Raw genomic sequence first — 27,469 nt, 5'->3', positions numbered from 1 at the left:
AGAATTAACTTAGCCATTTGTGTTTTTATGAGGGTAAATCAAATATAAATGAAATGTTTGTTCCTGAGCATGTACGGTTGGTAGGGCTGGGCCTTGCTTCTAGTATGCTTGGTTGGGGGTCATTAGGAGTGGGGAGAGCCAGCAGCATTCCACTCACCAATTTGTCAGTAACGCTCACGATGTGTCAGAGCAACAGGTGCACCTCTCCATTGTGCAACACATAATTATAAAATTTCTTGCTTGTGAAGGATTTCAAGCAACGGAAATTTTCCAGAGATTGACTACACAGTTCGAAAACCAAACATTATCAAGAATTTGTGTGTTAGCCTGGCATAAAGAGTTCAACGAAGGAAAAGAACGAGTGAAAAATCAGGAACACAGTCGTCATCCTTGGACCACCATTACAGACGAAAAGATTTGCGCAGTTTGAGACATTCTTGAATACAATCGACAGGTGAGAGTATCCGAAATTGCAGAACAGGTCGGAATAAGTTATGGGAGCTGTCAAACGATCATCACAAACAACCTACAGTTGTGATGGGTCCCTTGCGTTTTGACCGCAGATCAGAAGTTGAGACATTTGGAGGTCTGTCAGAGGCTTACAGCAAGGTTTGCAAAAGAAGCTGATGCATTTTTAGTCTGATTGTTACCTGCAACAAAATGTGGGTCCACCACTACACTCCCCAGTTGAAACAAGCCAGTATGGAGTGGTGGTGGAAAGGGGAGGCAGCCCCATTGAAAGCCAAGACTTGACTGTCAGCCGGTAAGGTTCTTTCAACTGTTTTTTTTTGATCGGCAAGTCATTTTGCACATTGAATTTTTGTATGAGCAATGCACAATCAATACTGCTTACTACTGTGAGCTGATGGACGAGTTGAGGGCTGCATATCGTCACAAAACCATCGATGAGACCAACCGATTTGAGAGGCCATCCGGCTCCATGACAATGCCAGAACCCGTACTGCAACTCTAACGGTCTCAAAACTAGAAGAAATGTACTATACTCAACTTGATATCCTCCCTGCAGCCCGGACCTATTGCCCTGCAATTTTCATTTGTTTGCGCCATTTAAAGAAGCTCTAGGAGGGCAACGAATTGAAGATGATTTTTTTTAAAGCAGAAAACTGTATAGAAAAATAAATTATATTTGTGTTTTATTTTTCAGTAAATAATTAAAAAAAAATATATAAAATACATATTTGATTTTCCCTTGTACTAAAGTGATATTTAAAAATTAATTATCTAACAAGAAATCTGTATCTATTGTTATCCTACACTATTTATTTTTTCTCTTTGCCAGTGTTTTATACATAATTTTAGATATTCTTTGAAAATGAAATAAGAATAATAAAATAAAATTAATAAAATTCTAACCAAATATTATTTTAAACAAGAAAAAAAATGAAAAGCAATTTAAATTTCTGCATTTGATGTATCTTTAAAATAATCATCGACTTATAAAAATCATAAGCTAAAACTATTTAAGTGGGTAGTAAGGATAAAGTAGAATGTTATGTGGTTGTCAGTATATATATATTCTAAATATCTCAAAAACATCAGAACATTTTATTGCATTCTATCTGCAGCATATTAGGTATAATTATGTATTAGTTTTAAATATATTTCAATAGTTTGTATAATAACAGTTATACTAATATAAATAACTAAATTAAATATTTAAAATGAGAAACAACCGGAAGAACTAATAATTAAATAACTTAAGAGAAAGAACCCTGCCAAAACACAATTATTTTGTTATTGTACCTACATTAGATAAGTAAGAATATACAATAAATATTTTTCAGGAGAAAAGTATCTCCTGATTTGACCTAGAACTTAATATCGAGAAGACAATAAATTTTTTGTTTTTAGATGAAATGTTTATGTGAAATTGGTAAGTTTATTACATAAAGTTTTTACAGTAAATTATAATATTTTGCTGCCACAAAACCAGCAGAATTCTGGTTTTTGCCCAGCTGTAATCCTCCTAATCTCCATCAGCAAACCAAGGCAGCTCTTTTTGTTTGGTACCCTTGTGGGAAATATATTGTAATTAAGCTTTTCAATTTTGCTGATGATTGAATTTTTTAATACTGAAAGGAAATAGTTAAAAAGGAACATGAGGGATAAGAAAATCCTTTTTAAATGTGCTCAACAAAATGTGTTGAGGCTGCTCCCCATTCGACTGTGCCATATTGTAGAATTGATTGAGCTAAACCTAAATTAACCATATGCACGCACACACTTAGCTTGCTTTCCCTTCATTCATACTACTGTGATTGTCTTGTTATAGTTCTTTCTTTTATTCTTCTCCATTACAAAGATTTTTTTCTTTACTAAGCGCCTTATACTTTGTGAAGTGTTGAGGATTTTTCTGTTCTACTGAGAGGCCAGTCTAGTATCGTTTTACTATAAAATTAATTTTGATTTTTACTTACGGCACTGCTCTTGCAACATTAATGGAATGGCTGTTGCAGTACCTTTTCAGCAGTTTCCAACCAGTGGATATCAGCGTCTGTAATTAAGAAACTATTATGCTTACATAAATTTTAATTAAATAATTTATTATTGTATAAAATCATTAATTTACTTTTTTTTAAATTAAAAACTTTTCTTTGATTTAACTTAACATTAATTTTTATTACTTTAAAAAAATATTCTTGGTAATGGAAGGAAGATAAATTGATGAGAATTCATGAGAAATATACTTCTTATATTCATTGAATATAGAATATAAGAAGTAGCTGTGGTTTGTAATTCTTGCCAAAGAAGATGGAAATACATGAATAGAAAAATCAAGAATAAATTTTTAATTATTATTTTTTCTATTTATGTTTATCTGTCTCTAAATATATATTTTTAGGTGTGGCATATGGGTTATTGTGAAAAATGCAATCCGATTCCAAAGGAAAAACTTTTCCTTAATCATGTTTTAGCTGTTTTGAAATACCTTAAACAAAATCATCCAAATCTGCAGCCTATTATGTGGGATGATATGATGCGTGTAATTAATTTAGATATACTTAAAGGTAAGTGTTACGATCATTTTTAAAATATCTTTATAAAATCTTCTTGTTATTGTTTATTTTTATCATTGTGGATTCATACTGCAGTTTGTTTACATATATAACAAAAATCAAAGCAGTGACATCAATAATTCTTTTCTATGAATTTAATATAGTGAAATTGTTTTAAGCTGTAATCCTAGTCAGTGATATCACCTTTATTTGACATTGTCTTATGGCAGATGTTTTCTGACTTCTCTGTAACACCTATGAAATGACAGGTCTATGTGGCAGTTAGCTTATTTACTAAATAATTTAAAAACTTTTGTAGAGCAAGACTCGGTGTGGTATTTTAACATTTGAAATTAATTTCTGCTCAGTTCTCAAGAAAAATTAAATGTCTGTACAAGAATAATATTATATTTCAGCCATTCATCTAGAAGATCTACAATGTGAATCCTGACCATTTTTAATATACTAAAACATTTCTGTACCATATTCCCATGTACAATTTTTGTAGTAAATTAATCATCTAAAATTTGCATAGATTCATTAAGAAACTGTGATGCTAGAAATGTAAATGATTACAGCTACTCTGTTAAACCTAGATGGTAAGTCATGATAGTGTCTTAACATGCACACATTTTATTAAAAATTAATGGATTATTATTCTGCTGATAAATGTAGCTTTCTGTAAGTAGATAAAACATCTCGCTCTATATTTGTTTTCTTTAATTCAGTTTTAACTAATTTACATTCCTAATGAAAATCCATATCATTATTTGATATTGACCCAGCGAATTAGGTTGTCTAAGCATAGTAGTGACTTCAAATATAAACTTCTTAAAAAGTGTACTTATTGGGAATTTTCTGTTGATTTATTTGTTAATAAATAGTAGTATGTGATTAAGATTTTCAGTTATATGTTTTGTTGGGTAAAGAAAAATAGATATTGTTTTAAATACAATAAAACTGTTGGATGGTGCAAAAATATAAATGAATGTGCAAGGTCTGGGAAATTATAATTTCATTTTTTAGTTGCAGTTCATGAGAACTTACTCAGTCACGTTGTATAGTTGATGCCATGTGCAATGTAGTTATGTAATGTTTATGACTAGCTATTATTGTAAGAGTGTTCAGTGAACTATATGAGATAGCGATCTTAAAAATTGTTGAATGTATATACTAGTTAGTGTCTAATTTGGGTATAATTATTGATCATTGACAGAGTTACAAAGTTACAGACATTCAGAAAAATGTTACGACAGAGTTACATGGTCAGCGCTGCTTCATGCAGTTATGAGGGATCATATCTTTTATTATGAGACCATCTAAATTTATTGTATTATAGTTTGTGTCAATTACTTTGTCTAATGGTTAAATTTTGTAATTTTAATTATAAATTTGTATAAGAGGTCATAAAATTTTATTATAATAATTATACGTAAATATAGAAATTATAAATCCGATAATTTAATATTAATGATCAAGTTAATTTTAATAAAATTAAAATTTTTGCAATAAAAGTACTTAATTTAAAGTAACCATACGATTCATTTATAGAAACTGAATTATTTTATTTAATTTAGTAAGATTTTGTTGATTTATTTTATGTTATTCTTTATTATTAATTCACTAATATAATTTTACCAAAATAATGTTGGTTGATTGTAAGTTCTAAATAGTAGATAGGTCTTTTTTTTGTTGCGATTTGAGAGATAGTGTATGAGAAAAGAATTTAACTATGTAAAACACACTGCAAGCCCCCTTATTTTGAACGATTGTTGTTAATTAATGTTGTGTACATTTGTAAAAACTAGGAAACATTTATGTTTATGGCTTATAAAATCATTATTTTGAGTGCTGAGTATCGGCATTACATTTAAATTAATGTTTAGAGTACTAGGTTAAGCGATAGCTATTGCATTATTGACTTCTTTGTGGTCTGTGAGACTGGGATGATTAGATGATTAATGGAGCTTTTTTTTGTGTTATCTTGAATATGACTAGCTATCTTTGTGGCTTAAGTGATTATTGGCCATTCCTGGCTGATATAGATTGGGTTCACTGTCTGGCTCAAGCTATTTCTTGAAAACTTAGAATTAAGATGTCATTACAATAAACTAAACATATTTGAATTGAAAGAATATTAATTAATACTCTTGTTGAATTTGGATATCAAATTCTATGACTATCCAATTCCAACTGTTGCAGTTGACTTTTTTTATACTTAAAATATTTTTGTTATTTTTCTTCTCTTTTTTATTAAATGTGCTATTTTCAAATCGCTTTCATCATAGTGAGCAAATTATTACATATTTCCATTAATGTGTTCATGAATAAATCTTGTAAAAATCTGCTGGGTAAATTTCTTGCTCCATTGAAAAAGCAAATTAACATTTAATGGAAAATAAATTATCCATTAAACAATTCTTTAGTAAGTATAATATAAAAATGGCTATAAACACAATTAATACACTAAAAAATATCTTAATATAGAAGAAAAGAATATTTACATTAATGGTATATACAAAATAGTATGTAAATGCAATGCAACATACATTGGACAAACAGGAAGAAAATTAAAATTAAGATATAACAAACATATGAGATCTTTTAAAAATTAAAAGCAAGATTCTAATTATGCAATGCATTTTTAATAAAGGAAGAAGGACATACCCTAATAAAAATGGAAGAATCAATGAAATTAATTCACAAATGTATTAAAGGAAGAACAATAAACATTTTAGAAAACCTAGAAATCTTTAAATTAAAAAGTAATAATAAAACGATCATAAATGAACAGATCAACAATGAAGCAGCTGTCCTGTTCAAGAACCTCAATTTATTGAAAACAGGAAATAAATAGATAAAATGAAAAGATTTTCATAGCCATTAATAACAAATAAACAAGAAAAAGGTTAGATAAGATATGACATCAATTAGAGTGGCATTAATTAACTAAATGCTGTATAAAGTTTAAAAGAAATTTAAAAGTACCAGTACAATAAGTTTTGACAAGGAGTGATTCCGAAACCATTAACATATAATAAAAGAATGAAACTTTCTTTCTTTCCTTTTCCTGTTTAGCCTCCATTATTACCTTTCAGATAATACTTCAGAGGATGAGTGAGAATGATATGTATGAATGTAAATGAATATAAAAAAAAGTGTAATCTTGTACAATCTCAGTTCAACCATTCGTGAGAAGAATGAAACTAATAAAGGTAAACAGTATTCAACATAGAAATTATAGTGTTCTTAGCAGAAAAGAAAACAGTAATTATCTTAATAAAAACAATAATAATTTTCATTGTATTGTTGAGAAATTGGTTATGAATACTATTATACAATTTTTTTTTTAGTAGCTTATTAATTTTTCTAAACTTTAGTAAAGTAATTTTATATCTGATCTTTTGGTACTTATATACATTTGCATATTAATGAGAAATTAACTTAACTTCAAGCATGATATTTAATAGATTATCATTCGTTTATATCAGTTGTGTATAGCTGTATTTCCAGCAGGTTGATTTGAAGAAAGTTATCCAGCTATAAGAATTTTGCCAAATCTCTCCTACTTAAGCCAAAAAAAGCTGGTCAGAAAGGTTAAAAAAAAATGTTGTGCAGTTACATGCTAAAAGTCCAAATTTTTGTTAATCTAATTTGGTTCTATTATTTTAATATTTTTTTTTAATTTCGTTTAATATTGATAACAAAGATACTGTAGATAAAGAAATGTCATCGTTCCAACTTGCAGTATCGTAACAAACCACGCTTCTAACTTGCCCTGCTCAAATTTTTTTGACTTTAAATTGAGCTAACTCTAGAACAACTCAACCAATTTTCAACAAATTTTAACGTGTATAACTTCAGATACAGTACTATAACATATCTAAATTTCAATGAAACTGATGTCGTAGTTTTAGAGCTACAAAACCATTATATATATAAACAAGAATAAATTTAATATGATAAACCTTCAGACAGAATGTGAGGATAACAGTATTATAAAGGCTGCAGTAGGTAGTACCACTATCTGCTCTGATGATAGTGTTGAGTGATTGATCTTTCAATATGGTTAATGAAGTAAATTCAGTGAAATGGCTGGCAAATGATTTTGCTTTGCTTAAGCTTTTGTTTTTACTTTAAAAGCTTTAATTTTTATCTTTGTTTTAATTACATTTTTACATTTTAATTTAATTGATTAATCTTTATAATTTTAAACATTTTTAAAAATATTTTTTGTTTTTTATCTCTTGTTTTGATTATAATTTTAAAAAAAATTAATTTAAATAAAAGTTTTTGTATAAGATTTTAAAGTGTTATTTTACTTATGTCTGCCAATATGTAAAATAATCAGTTTACTTGCTTATTGGTGTACTGTGTTCTTGAGCTCAGTGAAAATGCTTATCACTGCTCACTCAAATATTATTAATTTAGAGTTAATTTTACTAACCAAACCTGGGGTTGAAGTACTTTGCTTTCATCAATTCCAAGTATAAGTAAAATATATTGTTGGTGAAATTGTATTTCTGTATTTTTTTTTTTGCAGAATTTGGGATTGGTGATTTTGTTCAGCCTATGATTTGGCATTATCAACCTGCTGAGTCATTCTGTATTCCAGAAGGTAACAATTTTATTTATTTTTTATATTTTAATATGATTTATAATTCATCATATAATTACATTAAAGAATATCAATTTCTTATCTTACAATATGAGATTACAAGTCTTCTCCATAACCTCAACAAATATAGTGATTTTTTGCCCAGTTTGTTTCTCGGTATCTGTTTTGTTTTTAATCTAGTATTTATTTACGTCTTTTTATTACTTTTTAAAAAAATATTTATCTTGACAGTTTCACTCAGCGATGAGTGTACCTTTTCCAAAAACAGTGGCTATAAGACTGATTTTTTTTTCCTAATATGGAAGCACCTTTTCGAGTCATTAAATACATTTTTCCTGATAAAACGTTCAACCTGTCAAGGGGTGTTCTACTTTTTGTAATTAGTCTTAAGTTGTGAGTTTTAGTAACTAATTTTCTATGGTCTAAATATACTTAAAAAAAAAATTGTTCTATAAATCAGCTGTCTTGAAAGCTGTAAATATAAGATGAAAGCTATCTTGTGTTAAAAGGTAGGCATTAAAAGTTTGGGCATAAATTCACGCAACTCTGTTTGACTAAATGGAAATTAAATACATCTTTAAATGTATTTCAGATACATTTGTATTGGAAATACAATTTTTGGTAATTGAGGCTATATTTATGTTGAATAGACATGTTAATTGACATATTGTATGACATGTATGGACAAGTTGTATGAAAGTCCAACTGTTATTGCTGGTATCATATTTTGACAGGTACGAAATGCTGGTGTTGTTGAACCATATTTTAATGTAGAAGCAGGGATCTTACTAGGTGGAAATTCCCCACATTATAAAAAAAAAAAAAATCATTCAAACAAAAAAAATAAATTAATTTTTTTGAAAATTCGAACAATTCCTTAACATATTGACCACGAAGCTGATAAAATGCAATATTAAATGAAATTTAAACAACCAAAACATAGTAAGTAGATAACTTAAACTTACCATATTAATTCAAAGAACTGATTTTTGCAGGATCCTGCATCTCAGTTGGTATTTAATTCTAAAATTATATTAAATTATTTTTATTATTTGTAAATTTTGAATTAATATTTTTGACAAATTCAAAATTTACAAATTATAAAAGGAGATTTTTTTTATTAAGATTTTTATAGTTTGCAAATTTGAATTTGTTGAAAATTTTAATTCAAAATTTACTAATAATAAAAACAATTTGTTTATTTAATGTAATTATGGAATTAAATACCAACTGAAGATGTTCGATCCTTTGAAAATTGATTCTTAGAATTAATATGATAAGTATTATCTATTTACTGTGTTTTGGTGATTTAAATCTCACTTAATATATATATATATATATATATATAATGGAATGGCTTTGATGGCATGTAGCAGTTTAAAACCTTGTGGTAGCCCTTTTCAGGGCTACCACAAGGTAGGTTTTTGAGTGACCATAGGTCAAAGGTTTTTGAGTGACGGCCCTGAAAAGGGTTGTTTATGTGTTTTGTGAGGTAGCCCTGATAAGGGTTGTTGGGCCCAAAAGCTGGTCTTCAGTGATGTTGGCTTGGCTAGTCGGGGAGTTGTGGCTTGTCCATTAGAATTGGATCAAGCTTCCCCTCAGCAGTGGTTGGGTCCCCACTACAGCATGGCAGTATTGACCCACAGAGCCCTGCAGTGTCAAGTCGGCATAGGTTGTCTTTCGTTGGCATGGCTGAGGTAGTTCCCAATATATCCCATGCTGGGCCTGCCAGCTGGGGCAGGACGTTAGCGTCTGTGCTCAGTGGACCAGCCAGGCCTGCTTCTCCAGCGGGGATGTTGGCATCTGCCGGGAGGTTCCACATTGGGCCGGCCAGGGAACTTCTTTTTTCTTCTTCCATCTTCTGCTTCTTCTTCGGGAGGTGGTTGGCAATGAATTGAGACTTCACTCTGCCATTCACTCTGTTATAAAAGCCTGTGAATGATGGGATCACAGTGCCGCTGTCATGGGTCAGCTACCTTGGTGGGAGTGGTGCTTGTGTAGGCACGTATATATACTGTACTGCCGCTGATGTTTGAGCAGCTAGCATACACTTGCCGATATGAAGCTTGGCATGTATGTGGCAACAATATATATTTATATATATATATATATATATATAATGGGTGTATCAAATGAAGCGGTGTACTTATGTTTACAACCATATAATTTGTTATATTCAAATAACTACGATAGAAACATTAATAATATTCAAATTTTATTTACAGGATATCCTCAATTTGGCCACCATTTGTCTCCAGGCATGCCTAAACATGCCCCAACATATCTGAAAATGGAGATCACACTTACAAAGGATTTCATTTACAAATTCAATTACCAAGCATTTTTAGTCCATCAAGCATATGAAAATTGTTCTTTTAAACAGATCCTTTCATTGCTTCCCATAAATAAAAATTTGTCATTGTAAGATTTGCCAAATCATACACTTACAAATTTTTAGAGAACTCTAGCCAGATTAGCCTATCTCTAAAATCTTCGTGCAGCAATTTAGCTAAACATTGGTGGTGTGCGCTGTTGCTCCATCTTGTTGGAAGTACACTCCAGCAATTTCTTCCTCATTTAGTTAGCCAATGAAAGTATAAATGATTTCATGAATATTTCCTCTGACAAAACAGAATATGAAATATTCTGTTTACTTATCACCACAACAAAACAGATTTTCAACCAAAACATGCGAGTTTTAAGTCTAAATCATTACCACATTCTAGAAACAGAAGAGTAAGTGAAAGCTTCAATGGTTACAGAAATAAAAAGTATTGTCAGGAATGAAATTGGCTATGAACAAAGTCAGGTATCAGTTTCATTGCTGACAGAATAAAAATCATATTTTATTGATTGGGATCCAGATTCATTTTTTTGCACAGTTAATAACCTGCTTATATATATATATATATATATATATATATATATTTATTATTTTTATTTTTTTAATTTATTTTTTTTTTTTACATATATTACATATAATGAATCTTTGAATTGATGTGAGGGAGGTTTAACTTGTAAATATATAAACACTTATGATTTTTCTAAATTGGGAATAATTACACATAGAGCATCTTATTTTTTTTCAAACAGACTTTCTGCTCTGTAGTTTAGTTCTGTTTCTTAATTTTATAAGGGGATATGAAAAAAGTGAAATGGGTAAATTATTTACTTCAACCTTATACAGACTTGGTTATAAGACAACCTATCTTAGAATTGCTACCAAATTAATAGAAAATTTATTATATTTGCTATTTTTTATTAGGCCAACATTTTGATAAATTTCTTGGATTATTGCTAATTTGTAATATGTATATTAAACAGCAGTTTCACCTTCAGTCATGTGCAAATTAATCCGAACACAGGGAATTTTATGTTTATTTCTATGTTGTGATTACGCTACCTGACTATACCCATTCTTTAAGTTGTCTGTGTAATGTGGGGTTACTGTTCTTTGGTTATTTAGCAATTTTCATTTAATAACTAGTGTTTTGTGAAAATAATTTAATTTTTTATTACAAAATCATATTTCTGTATTTTTTGTTCTACGGGTCTTGAATATATAATAATGGACAAAACTCCAAGAAGTGTTCCAAAATTGTTTCTCTTTCTGAGAATACCAGTATGATGTGGTGACAAACAGCTTCTGAGTTGGTGTTGGACCAGGAACAGTGAATGCTATTTTAAAACAGTTTGTAGAAACTGGTTTCTTTTCATCTCAAAGAAAAGGCAAATGTGGCCGTAAAAGAAAAACGGTTCCAAAACAGGATTGCTTATTAGTGAGAAAAAAAACTTGATCCAAAATTATGTGCTATGGACTTAAATCAAGAATTAGCAGCCAATGGAACAGATTTATACAGGGTGATTCAAAGAAACGGGAAATTTTGAAAGTTGTGTTGGTAGCCGTGGGCGATTGGTACCACTTGATAAGTGCCACCAGTCTCTCTAACCTAACCTGCCATTTAGTTGTCATGGATCCTTGGAGTGGTGTGCAATGTGCATTTGCTATCAAAGCGTTTTACAAAAACAATGTCAGTGTGGAGGGAGCGCGTAGAGAATTTCGCCGTCATTTTAATCTGGGACAGCACGACCGTGTTCCATCAGCACATGCAATTAAAACATGGATATCTAATTTTGAGGAAACTGGTTCGGCAATGAAAAAGAAACCTCCAGGCCGTGAGCGAACCGTCCGTACACCACAGAATGTTCAAGCTTTACAAGATGCTGTCACACGAAGTCCACATCGATCAATCCATCGTCTCTCAGCATCTTTACAATTGCATAGTTCAAGTGTTCGAAGGACTTGCAATTCCATCCATACAAGTTGCAGATCGTCCAGGAACTGAAACCGAACGATGCAGTTGTGCGAACACAATTCTGTAATGTTTCAGAAGATAAATGATAACAAAGAGTTTGTTCACAAACTGTGGATATCAGACGAAGTGCATTTCCACCTCAGTGTATTTGTTAACAAGCAAAATTTCAGATACTGGGCACAAGAAAATCCTATGCAGCTACACCAGCGTCCATTGCACAGCCAGAAAGTGACCGTGTGGTGTGCTATGTCATCTTACGGTGTTATAGGCTCTTATTTTTTTGAGGATGACAACGGTCTTGCGATTACAGTGACGTCGGCTCACGTAGCCGTTCTTGAAACCTTTGTTGTGGAACAACAAAAGAGACTTCCACCAATTCTTAACACAGCCTGGTTTCAGCAAGACGGAGCAACGTCACATACTGCACGAATATCGATGGTAGCTGTACGCCGATTGTTTGGACAACATGTCATTTCATGAAATGGTGACATTAGATGGCCTCCCAGATCGCCTGATCTCTCAGCTTGCGATTACTTTTTGTGGGGGTCACCTTAAAAGCAAAGTGTTCCACAGTAGACCTGCTACAATGGAAGAACTGAAGGCAAAGATCTGAGAAGCAATTGCGGAAATTCCAATTGAGATGTTACGTCAAACCATGAACAATTTAACGAAGAGACTTCGTGAGTGTTTACGTAGAAAAGGAGGTCACCTGCAAGATGTCATCTTTAAAAAATAAACTAAAATGTATGTATCCTAAAATGGCAACATTTTGTACAATTACATGAAATAAAATTCATTTTCTAAAAAAAACTTTTCATTAACGTTATTTAATTTTTTAAATTTCCTGTTTCTTTGAATCACCCTGTACATGTCAACTATTAGATGTCAACTTCTTGCAGATGGATAGATGGAAAGCTCAACAGCCAGTTAAAAAAAGCAAAAACATTACTGGTTTTTAACACCAGCAATGAGCAAAAAAAGGCTCTTGAGGGCCAAAGCCCTATGCTGACTGGGTCAAAGAAAATTGGAAAACTGTTGTGTTTTCTAACAAATCACATTTCTATGTTCAGAGACAAAGGGTTAGAAAAGCTTCTTATGATAATATATCACTTGTTCATATTGAACCGTTGAAAAATTAACTCTTTTTACATGCTGGTTTCTTTAATGGTAATTTATGTAGGCTTATCTATCATGTACCTAAAAGCTGCTACTTAAGTTACCATTAAAGAAACCAGCTTATAAGAAGAGTTAACACCATTTTTCAAATAGCAGAAAATAATTGGTATAAAAAATAAATGATCAGAAAAATGAATAAACATTGAAATAAATTAAAGTAAAACAACAAGCAATAAAGAAACTTTTAATTGGAGTAAATTAACATTTATTGGGAAAAAAATTTAACCAATTAAACAATTTTTTAGTAAATATAATATAAAAATGGCGATAAAACAAATAATAAAAACATACAAAAGATTTTTTAATGGTAACAAAGAAAAAGATATATTCAACAGTGATGGTATATACAAAATAAAATGTAAATGTAATGCAACATACATTGGACAAACAAGAAGAAAATTAAAATTAAGATATAACGAACATATGAGATCTTTTAAAAATCAAAATCAAGATTCTAATTATGCAGTGTATTTAATAAAAAAAGGACTTACCCCAATAAAAATGGAAGAATCAATGAGATTGATTCACAAATATATCAAAGGAAGAAGAATGAACATTTTAGAAAACCTAGAAATCTTTAAATTAAAAAGTAATAATAAAGTGATTATAAATGAACAGATCAACAATGAAGCGGATGTCCTGTTCAAGAACCTCAATTTATTGAAAACAGGGAATAGATAAATATAATGAAAAGATAAATATAATCATTACTAACAAACAGCTTATCTAGCTTTAACAAGAAAGCTAGATAAGGCATGATATCAACTACAGGGAGGGCCATTGACTAAACTCTATATAAAGTTTAACAGAAATTTAAAAGTATCAATACAATAAATATTGACAATGGAGTGGTTCCTAAACGCGTCATGTGATAAAAGAATGAAGCTAAGAAAAGTAAACAGTACTCAACATAGAAATTATATTGATCTTAGCAGAGAAGACAGTAGTTATTATTATTTTAATAACAATTTTAAGAATCTTTTTTTCCGTCTAAATTTCAAAAAAAATTGTAACTGATAGTACATTTTTGTTACTTGAAATTTTAGGGTTAGAGGTTTTTTATTGCTTTTAATAAAAGAATGTTCTTTGATTTAAATTGTTAAAAACTGTAATTTTTGTCTTTAAAATACTTTAACTCATAAATTCATTTATTTTATTTTTGTAGAAATATTTTTTCATTGTAGTAATTGAATTAAAATTTCAAATTTACTGTTATATTATGAAAATATGACAATCTTATGATTTGTATATGTATTGTTTCCTTTTGTATGAGAACTTATGGCATATTTTCATAATACATTCTCTATGCAACCCATTGAGGAAACCATTTTTGAGAAGTTTTCTTCTCACACATTGAGACAAAATTTCAGCCTTTGTAATTTTAATATTTTTTAGTAAATATTAAATATATATGCATATTCATTTTTAAAGTAATTAAAAACATTTCATTCCATAATGAAAATTTGTAATAATCATAACGCACTGAAAGGATAAAAGTGATCATTCAGTTAAATAATTACCAAAATAATTGACTAAGTAATTGTCTAATAAATTTTACATGAATGTATATTAAGGGGAAATATATACACAAATGTTCAGATTGTTTTGTCTTATTTTCTTTGTGTATTATTCAATTTTCTTTAGCAAAATGGACAAAATTCTAATCTTGTATGCTTTTCAACCATATTCAAGATATATGTTTTCCTACCCAAAAAAAATTCCAGCAATAATATTAGCTGAAATTGTAGATTCCACTGCACTACTGTGCCGTGATTTCATATGATACCAGCATCAGCACCAATATCATTAAAGATGGTCACTAGAGTGACTGGAGATCAGTACTTGTTATATAGAAAGAAAAAAAAAAACTACTAAGAAAAAAATTTGATTTGAGTTGATTAAAGTTAAATATTTTTTTTTAATTAGAAACTTATTAAATAATTTGAGTAGCTGTGTGAAGCTTTACTATATATTTAATTCTTAGTGAACACAATTTGTTATATATGAAATGCAACTGATTGCCAGTTCATTCAACTAAGATTCATTTATATTTCAATACTATAAGACATTAAAACATGATTTTCAAAAATTATGTGATAATTATTTAATAATCAAAGTGGTCTTACTGCTCTAGTATTTACTTTTCAGATTTACTTCATTACCCATGAGTAGTGTGTGTAGCTTTCTTTTTGTACTTAGGATCTGTATAACCAACTCTTTATGTTTTTGGTAGTATATCCTTCTTTCAAGTATACCTTTTATGTAGATTTGCTGGTTAGATTGATTCTCTTGTTAATATAACCTTTATTTTTCTTTAAAAAAAATACTGGATATCAGTTTTCAGTTTTTATTATGATTTTTTACAGGTGTCAGAAAAGTAAATTTCTCATTTATTGAAAATTTTTTTTTTTTTCTAGAACTTTGGATTAAATATAGTGAAATATTTAAATCTGTGTGGTTTGCATCTGCGTTTAAAGGAGCTACTGGTAGTTGCCAGGTATTACCAGTCATCAGACATCATGCTTCTAATCATCAAAGTTGGTTAGCAACAGTAGAAAAGCATGGTTGCCATTTTCAAAATGTTCAAGGAATTGCACTTACTGGCTGGTCAAGGTATTTGAAAAACAAATCTTGTTTAACATAATTTTTAGTCACGACTTCCATTAAATGAAATTCTGAAATTAAGTAATTTTTATAATTCATGTGAGAAATCATTTTATATTTTTTTATTTCTCTGCCATTAATTATGTGTTTGTAGTAATTGGAAGTTATCATAGACTAGATTAATTTTACTTTTATACAGTTTATAATCTATTATATAAGTTTAGTTATGCAATAGAGAGTAGAGAAAATAATAGAATAATTGAAAGTAACTTATGTTACTCTCTCAAGATGCTAGACAGTTATTACACCGTACAGTTTCAAATTTAAATCATAAAGATTCTTACGACAAAATGTGTATTTACACCTCTCTGTTTTAATAACTTAAAGATAAATTTTTTCTGTGTGACAGAAATTTCTCTTTAAATGTTGACTAAGACCTCTGGAGATATAATGGAAGGTTGCTTACTTTATTTTGTCTTTGGAATTTGTTTGAATTCGTGTACACCATTTTTAATCAAATCATGTACGCTTCTCTTTGCTTGGTGACTGGCATTTGGAAATTTTTCCGCAATTTTTTAACATGTTTTTTGAAAGGATCCAGAATGCACATAAGCTTCCACTACAGCAACCCTTTCCTTGATTGAATAAGTCATTTTAGAAAAACACAACTGCAAAGAACGAACTTATACTGAACTGAAATATGAACTGTTTACAACTGATAACAATAGAAGGGCCAAGTAATAGCATACACAACCAATAGTGTCACTAGTAGTAGTGTTAAAGATGACAACACTCAAATAACTGCAGTTCGAACTTTAATACAAGTTGCTCACCTAGTATAATACAAATTACTATAATTTATTTCATTTGTGTCGAAATTTAGTAAAGTGAAAAACCAGCTAAAGCTAAGTATTTGAAACTATTAAGTATTTTGTTAACAAATAAATCATTTTATTTGGAAATTTTTTCAGATATGATCACTATGCAACACTTTGTGAACTACTTCCTGTTGCAATACCTTCTTTAGCTGTTTGTTTACATGTTTGGAATAATAAAGGATTTGATGAAACTGTTGTGAAATGTGTCGCAAATGCATTAGGCTATCCAGAAGATTGTTTCTCTTTTGCGCCATATCCTCGGTAAAGTTATTTTTTTATTTACTAGAATATTGATTGTTTTTTTATTGATTATGTTTAGATAATGTTCTTCTGGTTGTATTTGTGTAAAAATTTGCCTGTTTGTGTATCTGTGGATAGTAAACTGTGTATTTTAGAACTTGATTGCTCCATTACACATGGAACTTCTGAGGAATTAGCTTACAGTCGCATTTTTAAACAATTTCTTTAGATAAGTAAGACTAAATATCAGATGGATATGTTTTCATACAATGTCAGTCTTTATTTAGTCATAATTCATTGTAGCTTTACATCTAACCTAAAGGTTAGTTTAAAAAACGTTTATAATGATTTTTAAAAAAATTACACTTTTTAATTAAATAATCGTTTGAAATAATCAGCACTATCAAGTTTCTGAATATTTATGTTGCATAATATTTATCATGCTATATTTATTTAATTGTTAATGGTTCATTTAAAAAAAAAAATTGATTTTTATAAATGTTTGGTTTTATAAACATAAGTCTTAGAAAAATTATTTTTGAGTACAGCTATTGAAAGAGTTATCCTGCATTTTAGTGTAGTAGCATAATTAGCGATTCATATTTATAATTTCTGAAATTATTCTTGTTACAAATTTAGGAGAAATTCAGAAAAGATAATTTAAATTACTAATTTCTGTATAAAAATGTCAAAATTATAATGAAAAAACTTAAAAAACCCAAAATAAATATATTGAGTAACTATAAAAATTTACAAAAAGTAAAATATTTACTCCTACTGTAAAATACTGAAGAAAATTAAATTTTTGACTTAGAAAATTTTAAACTGTAAGTATTAAGTTATTTGTAACAAATATGTTAAAAATAGTAAAATGTAAAGAGGCTTACAAGCCAAAAGTGAAAAAATAAATTATGAATAATAAAAAAAAGAAGAGATTTACATCTTGTCTTACAAAGTAAATAAAAAATTAATTAAAAACCAATTGGTGATGGTAGTTCTAAAAATAGTTTACCTAATAAAAAAGAGGTGTGTTTAGTTTTATGAGTGAATTTACTTGTGACATCTAAAATGTTTTATGTTAAGTTGGATGTAAGATTAAGAAGGTACTATCCGTAGTAGGATGCTCAGTTGGTTTACTGCAGTTGTTTGGTATAGCAGCAGTTAAAGATGATAATTGCAGAACACATTTTGAATTAATATCTTATTACCTAAGGTTAATAATTCTTGGTTCTGGCCAAGCCACTAACTATTTCACTCATAAGTAGACCTCCTTCTTCTTCAGCAAGTGCCATAGAGGTTGACATGGAATATTCCTGATTGTATTTGTGATGCCAGCAAGGCAGTCACTTCTTATAATGGAGCTTACCGGGTAGGCAATTCTGTTTGCCTGTACAACTGTCTAGAGATTTCTGGAGCGTTCTGAACATTTATACAGAATCCATAAAAAAACTTTGTTAATCATTATTTTAATTTTGATAGTTATTTTTTTAAACTGTAGTTCTTAAAATGCTGCAGATGTTTAGTTATTTGCAGTGTAAATACGTATTATGTCCATTTATACCCTGAAATGTGACCGATTTCTTTAGGAAACATCTCTCTGAACCTTTAAACAGTTTGCTTGTTTATTTAGTATTGTAACCTTTTCTTTACTCAGTATCTTTGTAGACTTATGGTTACTCTACTGATGAATGGTTTGTCTTTTTTACAGATGTAAGTAACAACATTAAACTTTACGTTTATTAAAAAAAAAAGAAAAAAACATTAAATCTTAAATGTTGACATTTCGACTATTGTCTGTACTATTTAAGTAATTGTTTATAGATGCATATTTAAATCCTCATTTTTATTTTATTGTGATGTTATTTCATAATTTTTCTTATGAAATATATGAATATTAAAAATAATCAATCTGATCTGATGATATGAATAAGGGGTACTCCATTTTAATTCAGCAAATGATCAGTGCATCACTATTTTTGATTTTGATGATATTTGGTGTATGATAACTACCCACGTTTTAGTGGCCAAAATATATATATTTTTTTTAAGTTTTTTCTTGAGTAATAGACTGTTTTCTAACTTGCCAACAGGCAAAAACAGCCATTTTCATCACTTTTTCCATGAGCTGTAGCATTATTATTTTACATCATACAGAGGTAAAAAGGGCTTTTTGGAAAGAGTAAAGATGGAACTTCATCTTAGTGTACCCAAAATTCATTTTGTTACATAACCAAATCTTGTAATGTTTACTGAAGTTATATACGTTTACAAGTTGTTATTTTCAAATTTTAGGCCCAGAATAAGTAATGAAGGGCTTAGGGTAACAGGCCAGTTTTTTTACCTTTTTTAACTTTTAGGTACTAGTAGTACTTAAATTGGACTGTTACCGAGTGTCCTTCATTAAAAAAAATTGGCCACTAAATCACAAGCTTTTGAAAATGTCTCATTTTTGGGGCCCAAAAACCACATGTGGGACAGGTGGCAAAAATCTGACATTTTTATAGCAGTAAGTACTTTATACATACTTTAAAAGCATTTTTTTTTGTCTTCAGTCATTTGACTGGTTTGATGCAGCTCTCCAAGATTCCCTATCTAGTGCTAGTCGTTTCATTTCAGTATACCCTCTACATCCTACATCCCCAACAATTTGTTTTACATACTCCAAACGTGGCCTGCCTACACAATTTTTCCCTTCTACCTGTCCTTCCAATATTAAAGCGACTATTCCAGGATGCCTTAGTATGTGGCCTATAAGTCTGTCTCTTCTTTTAACTATATTTTTCCAAATGCTTCTTTCTTCATCTATTTGCCGCAATACCTCTTCATTTGTCACTTTATCCACCCATCTGATTTTTAACATTCTCCTATAGCACCACATTTCAAAAGCTTCTAATCTTTTCTTCTCAGATACTCCGATTGTCCAAGTTTCACTTCCATATAAAGCGATACTCCAAACATACACTTTCAAAAATCTTTTCCTGACATTTAAATTAATTTTTGATGTAAACAAATTATATTTCTTACTGAAGGCTCGTTTAGCTTGTGCTATTCGGCATTTTATATCGCTCCTGCTTCGTCCATCTTTAGTAATTTTACTTCCCAAATAACAAAATTCTTCTACCTCCATAATCTTTTCTCCTCCTATTTTCACATTCAGTGGTCCATCTTTGTTATTTCTACTACATTTCATTACTTTTGTTTTGTTCTTGTTTATTTTCATGGGATAGTTCTTGCGTAGGACTTCATCTATGCCGTTCATTGTTTCTTCTAAATCCTTTTTACTCTCGGCTAGAATTACTATATCATCAGCAAATCGTAGCATCTTTATCTTTTCACCTTGTACTGTTACTCCGAATCTAAATTGTTCTTTAACATCATTAACTGCTAGTTCCATGTAAAGATTAAAAAGTAACGGAGATAGGGAACATCCTTGTCGGACTCCCTTTCTTATTAGGGCTTCTTTCTTATGTTCTTCAATTGTTATTGTTGCTGTTTGGTTCCTGTACATGTTAGCAATTGTTCTTCTATCTCTGTATTTGAACCCTAATTTTTTTAAAATGCTGAACATTTTATTCCAATCTACGTTATCGAAAGCCTTTTCTAGGTCTATAAACGCCAAGTATGTTGGTTTGTTTTTCTTTAATCTTCCTTCTACAATTAATCTGAGGCCTAAAATTGCTTCCCTTGTCCCTATACTTTTCCTGAAACCAAATTGGTCTTCTCCTAACACTTCTTCCACTCTCCTCTCAATTCTTCTGTATAAAATTCTAGTTAAGATTTTTGATGCATGATTAGTTAAACTAATTGTTCTATATTCTTCACATTTATCTGCCCCTGCTTTCTTTGGTATCATAACTATAACACTTTTTTTGAAGTCTGACGGAAATTCCCCTTTTTCATAAATATTACACACCAGTTTGTATAATCTATCAATCGCTTCCTCACCTGCACTGCGCAGTAATTCTACAGGTATTCCGTCTATTCCAGGAGCCTTTCTGCCATTTAAATCTTTTAATGCTCTCTTAAATTCAGATCTCAGTATTGTTTCTCCCATTTCATCCTCCTCAACTTCCTCTTCTTCCTCTATAAAACCATTTTCTAATTCATTTCCTCCGTATAACTCTTCAATATATTCCACCCATCTATCGACTTTACCTTTCGTATTATATATTGGTGTACCATCTTTGTTTAACACATTATTAGATTTTAATTTATGTACCCCAAAATTTTCCTTAACTTTCCTGTATGCTCCGTCTATTTTACCAATGTTCATTTCTCTTTCCACTTCTGAACACTTTTCTTTAATCCACTCTTCTTTCGCCAGTTTGCACTTTCTATTTATAGCATTTCTTAATTGCCGATAGTTCCTTTTACTTTCTTCATCATTAGCATTCTTATATTTTCTACGTTCATCCATCAGATGCAATATATCGTCTGAAACCCAAGGTTTTCTACCAGTTCTCTTTATTCCGCCTAAGTTTGCTTCTGCTGATTTAAGAATTTCCTTTTTAACATTCTCCCATTCTTCTTCTACATTTTCTACCTTATCTTTTTTACTCAGACCTCTTGCGATGTCCTCCTCAAAAATCTTCTTTACCTCCTCTTCCTCAAGCTTCTCTAAATTCCACCGATTCATCTGACAACTTTTCTTCAGGTTTTTAAACCCCAATCTACATTTCATTATCACCAAATTATGGTCGCTATCAATGTCTGCTCCAGGGTAAGTTTTGCAGTCAACGAGTTGATTTCTAAATCTTTGCTTAACCATGATATAATCTATCTGATACCTTGCAGTATCGCCTGGCTTTTTCCAAGTGTATATTCTTCTATTATGATTTTTAAATTGGGTGTTGGCAATTACTAAATTATAGTTCGTGCAAAACTTTTTAAGTCGGTCCCCTCTTTCATTCCTTCTGCCCAGCCCGTATTCACCCACTATATTTCCTTCCTTGCCTTTTCTAATGCTTGCATTCCAATCTCCAACTATTATTAAATTTTCAACTCCTTTTATGTGTTTAATTGCTTCATCAATCTCTTCGTATACACACTCTACCTCATCATCATCATGGGCGCGCTTGTAGGCATATAGACTTAACAATCGTTGTCGGTTTAGGTTTTGATTTTATCCTTATTACAATGATTCTATCGCTATGCATTTTGAAATACTCCACTCTCCTCCCTATCTTCTTGTTCATCATGAAACCTACTCCTGCCTGCCCATTATTTGACGCTGAGTTAATTACTCTAAAATCACCTGACCAAAAGTCGCCTTCCTCTTCCCACCGAACCTCACTAATTCCTACTATATCCACATTCACCCTATCCATTTCCCTTTTTAAATTTTCTAGCCTACCAACCTTTTTTAAGCTTCTAACATTCCACGCTCCGACTCGTAGAATGTTATTTTTTAATTTTCTGGTGACCCCCTCCTTAGTAGTCCCCACCCGGAGATCCGAACGGGGAACTATTTTACCTCTGGAATATTTTACCAAGGAAGGCGCCTCCATTATTGCTATGTGAAAATGCAGAGAGCCACATTTTCTTGGAAAAAAAAGCAGCTGTAGTTTTCCATTGCTTTCAGCTGCGCAGTACTCAGAGGACTGAGTGATGTTGATACGGCCGTTTAAGTCATTGTGACTCACGCCCCTAACAACTACTGAAAGAGCTGCTGCCCTCTTTCAGGAATCATTCCTTAGTCTGGCTCTCAACAGATACCTCTTCGATATGGTTGCACCTTCGGTCCAGCTACTCTGTATCCCTGAGCACTCAAGCCCCCTCACCAACGGCAAGGTCTCATGATTCATAGAGGAGGTTTAAAAGCATATAAAATTTATTTTGTTACCCAAAGGGGTTGATGAGTAATGAAGCCATTAAAACCGCTGAAAAAGCCATTCCTTCTAACCGTTAACAATGTATCCAAAAAATTCACAGGATGTATTTTGTCAGATAATAATGTAAGCCTATTTTACAAAATATTTTGATATGTCTATAATGAAAATAGCTTATATACTAAATAGTTTGTTACTTAAAGTATGACTCGTGCACACAAACTCATGTTTAAACACGAAAGTGAATAGACATGCATGGACATGAATGTTTGCGTAATCCTGAATGTAAACAATGTAGAAGGCTCAGCTACTGTTTTGATTTCAATGTCATATGTTGTATTGTTGCTAGTGTTAATACTGTGGTTGGATAATGTACACTTGTTTATAAAGTAATTTTATTAGCAGTGAACTTCTTTTTTATGCGATATCTTTTATTTTTAATTTTATTAATTAAAAGAGAAAATTTTATTTTAACTGTAGAGAAACTGACATAGGATAAATTGAGTTTCAGTTGGTGGTTCTATAATTTATACTAACTGTATTATTATTGTAAGAACCCTTGCATTTTATAAGAAAATGGATTATAGAGTGTTAAGTTGGCATTCACACTGAAACAGTATGTCACAAATTGACTTACAATAGATCTTCAGTATTGCATGATATTTCAGAGTATACTAAACAGCAAATAACATTGATATCTTTAAGAAGTGGATGTGCTGAAACAAAAAAATATCTGTACTGTTCATAAAACTGAATATTTAGATAAATATTTTCATATTAATGGGAAAAGTTGCTCTGACCCACTTAGCTGTCTCACTAAACTGGTTAAGAAATCTCTTTGACACTTTCAATAAGCAATCCAAATTTAAAATTAATTCCTGGTAGAGCACTATGTACAAAATCCCTGAACAAAATACAAAAATCACAAGATGATACAGAAAGTGAACCGGAATGTCAAGATATATTTGAGCTTGTGTTATAGTTGAGTCAGTAGTTGATCAGAGTCAGTCTGAACAATAAAGCTTGTTCAGCATTTGACATTTCCCCCCTTAAGGTTCAAAAATTATCGAGCAGCACAAAGAAACCAATTTAAAAAAAATAAAATTACAAAAATAGCCGAGTCAGTTACCAGTAAATTAAATGATTCCTTTGATTTTAATATTTCTACAGAAGAAACCAGTTTAGTACCACAGAATTAGGCTAATTTAGGTAGGGAATATGAAGAATTAGTCATTTAAAATAAAGGATAAAATGATAATAGTTACATCAACCCAGGAAAAAATTAATATTTTAAGTTAATTACCAAGCAGCTGGAGCATTCAGAAAATTCAAATTGAGTTTAGTGTTAGTCAGTATTTAGCCCATCAATCTGAACAGTTAGTTAAAACAAGTGGAATTTTGCCACAAATCGGCAAAAAGAAACCCAGTCATGTAATTTATGAAAATGTTATTAAATATGTCCAAGATATTTACCAGAATGATGAGCATAGCCCAATGATGCCAGGCAAGAAGGATTGTGTCCCTGTAAGACAAGCTGACGGGAAGAAAGTTAATATTCAGAAAAGGCTTACCTTATGTAAATTAAAAGAATTGTACACAGCCTTCAAAGAAAAACATAATTTATAAATTGGTTTTTAAATTTGCTGATTTAAGACCTAAATTTTGTGTTCTGGCTGATGAGTCAGATACCCACTTTGTGTGTGTGTCACCCACTAAAATGTAAAACTTGTTATCTGCTCTAAAAATGAAATTGATTATAAAATTTTCCTTTCAACCATGGTATGTGATATAGAAAATGAATGAAATGTGCAGGCTGTCACAGTGTGAAAAATGTCCAGGTACTAATGAAGTGCTGAGATTTCTGCAAGAAAGCTCGATGATTTTGATTCTGAAATTATCTTCAAACAGTGGATTTCTGTTGATCATTGTGAACTAACTACTCAAATTCTTCCATTTCAAGAGTACTTAGATAAACTTACTGAAAATTTAAATAATCTAAAAGGCATCATTTTGTTTGCAAAGAAACAAGCTAATTTTGAGACCTCTCAAAATTTTGTTTTTGTGGTACAGGATAAAGTCCAGTCATATTACTGGTCAAAAACTTATGCCACAGTACATCCATTTCTCATCTATTTTAAAAAAGAAGGAAAATTACAAAGCCAAAGCTACTGTGTGATTAGTTAGTACTTTAACCATAATACAACATCGTTCTTCTGCTTCCAAAAGCAAGTTATAAATAAAGTAAAAACACTGCTACCACAAGTTATTTCTATTTTTCTGATAGCTCCTCAGCCCAGTATAAAAACAAAAAAAATTTCATAAATTTTTGCTACCATCAAGAAGATTTTGAAATCACAGCTGAATGGTATTTTTTTTGCTTCCTACCATGGAAAAGGATCATGTGATAGTATTGGTGGAAATGTAAAAAGAACTGTGACTAAAACAAGCCTTCAAAGGACAGTCAACAATCAAATTGTTACACAATGATTGAAACGCACAATTATTGCAAAGACAATATTAAAAATATAACATTTATTTTCTGCTCTAATAAAAATGTTCAAGAGTCTGATGAATACTTCAGTTCTCGTTACCAGGTCACAACAGTCCCAGAAACAAAAACCTTTCACAGTTATGTTCCAACTAGTTAGAAATGTATTCTGAAAGTCCGGGCGATATCTGAATCAAAAACATTTACGTTAGTATCAGTACACAAAGACATTAGTATTTCTGACTGTTTTGTAGGTTTACTGAAGCCAAAATGTAAAAATTATGTCTGCTGCATATACGATGGCAAGTGGTGGTTAGGCAAAGTCATTGAAGTCAAAATACATGAAAATGAAGAGGAATATCAAATACACTTTTTCCATCCGCAGGATTCTGGTACTTTAGTTAAGAAATCATTGAGGGATAATTAGTCATCGGTTCAACTGGAAAATATTTTAAAGATTCTCACCCCTTCAGAACTTTTTCTATCAACTACTGGAAGAGGATACAACATTGCACCAAATATGAATGAGGACTTATCAGTTCTACTTAATAAAAAAATGGCAGGAATACTAAGTTAAGTTTGTTATCAAAAACTGCAAGATTTATTCATAACTTCCATTAGCAGGAGTAAAATAAGGTAAAAGTGAATTGAACTACCTGTTAATATATTTGAATTGTTTATCATTTTGTAATTGACTGTTTATTAATTATCAATTTATTCATTCTAATGAGTTTAGTTGTAATTTTTATAATTTGAAAAAAATACATAACATCAGTATTTTTGGATATGTTGTTTATGGTTAGAAGGAACAGTGATTTTAGCGGTTTTGTTGGCTTCATTACTCGTCAATCCCTTTGAGTAACAAAATAAATTTTATATGATTTTAAAGTACATAAAAAGTACTTGGCTACTGTAAAAATTTCAGATTTTGGCCACCTGTCCCGAATGTGGTTTTTGGGCCCCAAAAGAGATATTTTCAAAATCTTATGATTTGGTGGCCATTTTTTTTAATGAAGAACACTCGGTAACAGTCCAATTTAAATACTACTATACCTAAGAGTTAAAAAAGGTAAAAAAAAAAAATTTGTAAATGTAAATTCAGTAAACATTACTAGATTTGGTTATGTAACAAAATGAATTTTAAGTACACTAAAATGAAGTTCCATCGTTAATCTTTCCAAAAAGTCCTTTTTGACCCTCTGTACAATGTAAAATAAGAATGCTACAGCTCATGGAAAAAGTGACTAAAATGGCTGTTTTTAACTGTTGGCAAGTTAGAAAATAGTCTTACTCAGGAAAAAAATTTTTTTAAATATAAAAAAATATTTTTTGGCTACTGCAAGGTGGCTAGTTATCATTTACCAAATATCATCAAAATCAAAACTAGTGATCCACCGATAATTTGTTGAGTTAAAACTGAATACCCCACATTGTTTTGAATTTTGAATATGAGTACAGGAGTAATAAAAATGTTGGTAATGTTGAGGTTAAAAAATGAGATTATTCTAGTTGTTGATTGAATTAATCTGAAAACAGATGATAATTTGTTTCATAATGGTTTTGATTTTGTAATTAGACATTTCAAAACAATATACAGTAAATTAATTAAGTTTTTACAGTTTTAAAAGATTCACTGATACTCTCAGTTACACCAACACTTGAAGAAAATCCTACAATGCATTTAACAGTAAAACTACTAGTTAAAGAGTTAAATAGTATTTAAAAATTCTGTTATTTAATAGTTTTTTACAATAATCAGACAATGTCATATCACAACGTTTTTGAGCAATAAAGTAAAATAAAAAGGTAGATCAGATAAAAAATAAAAAAATTTTTTTTTTTTATTTCTGGGAATATGATTATAAATATCAGTAAAAAAAAAAACGTAGAAAAAGTTTCTGGAATACATAGACTTGTTAAACTACAAATTATTAAATAAATGAGAGAACAGACAGAATTTTTGAAGCTTAGAAATTTTTTCTCAAACCATCATCTATAAAAAAATCAATCAAGAAGTATGGCTGGCCTCGGTTCATATGCATTTTATGTAGAAGATGAGAGCTCAAGTGAAATTCTTGCCAGATGAAACTAAAAACTATAATGGCTGGTGGGCTGTTGACTGAGCTTAGAGTAGAAGTTTACATGACTGAGATTAAGCTAATATAAAACTTATATTTTGTGAGGTTTTATAGATTATGTAATTACAACATTTTATTAATTTATTAGATTTTTGGTCCTAAAATAAAATATTGTTTTCCATGCATTAACATTCTTTTACAGTGATAGATCTGTATAACACTACAT

At 30.4% G+C, this 27,469-nt stretch overlaps 1 protein-coding gene across 1 annotated transcript in view; it reads left to right on the top strand.

Moving 5' to 3' along the window:
• The window catches only part of LOC142330317 (hexosaminidase D-like), a 54,618-nt gene that overhangs the window by 19,959 nt on the left and 7,190 nt on the right, over window positions 1-27,469 (top strand). Inside the window, exons 5-8 of the mRNA XM_075375538.1 lie at window positions 2,864-3,029; window positions 7,561-7,635; window positions 15,545-15,740; window positions 16,703-16,870. Of these exons, the coding sequence (XP_075231653.1) occupies window positions 2,864-3,029; window positions 7,561-7,635; window positions 15,545-15,740; window positions 16,703-16,870 (605 nt within the window). The remainder of the gene's footprint in view (window positions 1-2,863; window positions 3,030-7,560; window positions 7,636-15,544; window positions 15,741-16,702; window positions 16,871-27,469) is intronic.

This window comes from Lycorma delicatula, chromosome 9 (assembly GCF_047948215.1).
Source record: "Lycorma delicatula isolate Av1 chromosome 9, ASM4794821v1, whole genome shotgun sequence".
Taxonomy (NCBI): Eukaryota; Metazoa; Arthropoda; class Insecta; order Hemiptera; family Fulgoridae; genus Lycorma; species Lycorma delicatula.
Note: the sequence above shows the minus strand (reverse complement) of the source record. Positions and strands in the feature narration are given on the sequence as shown.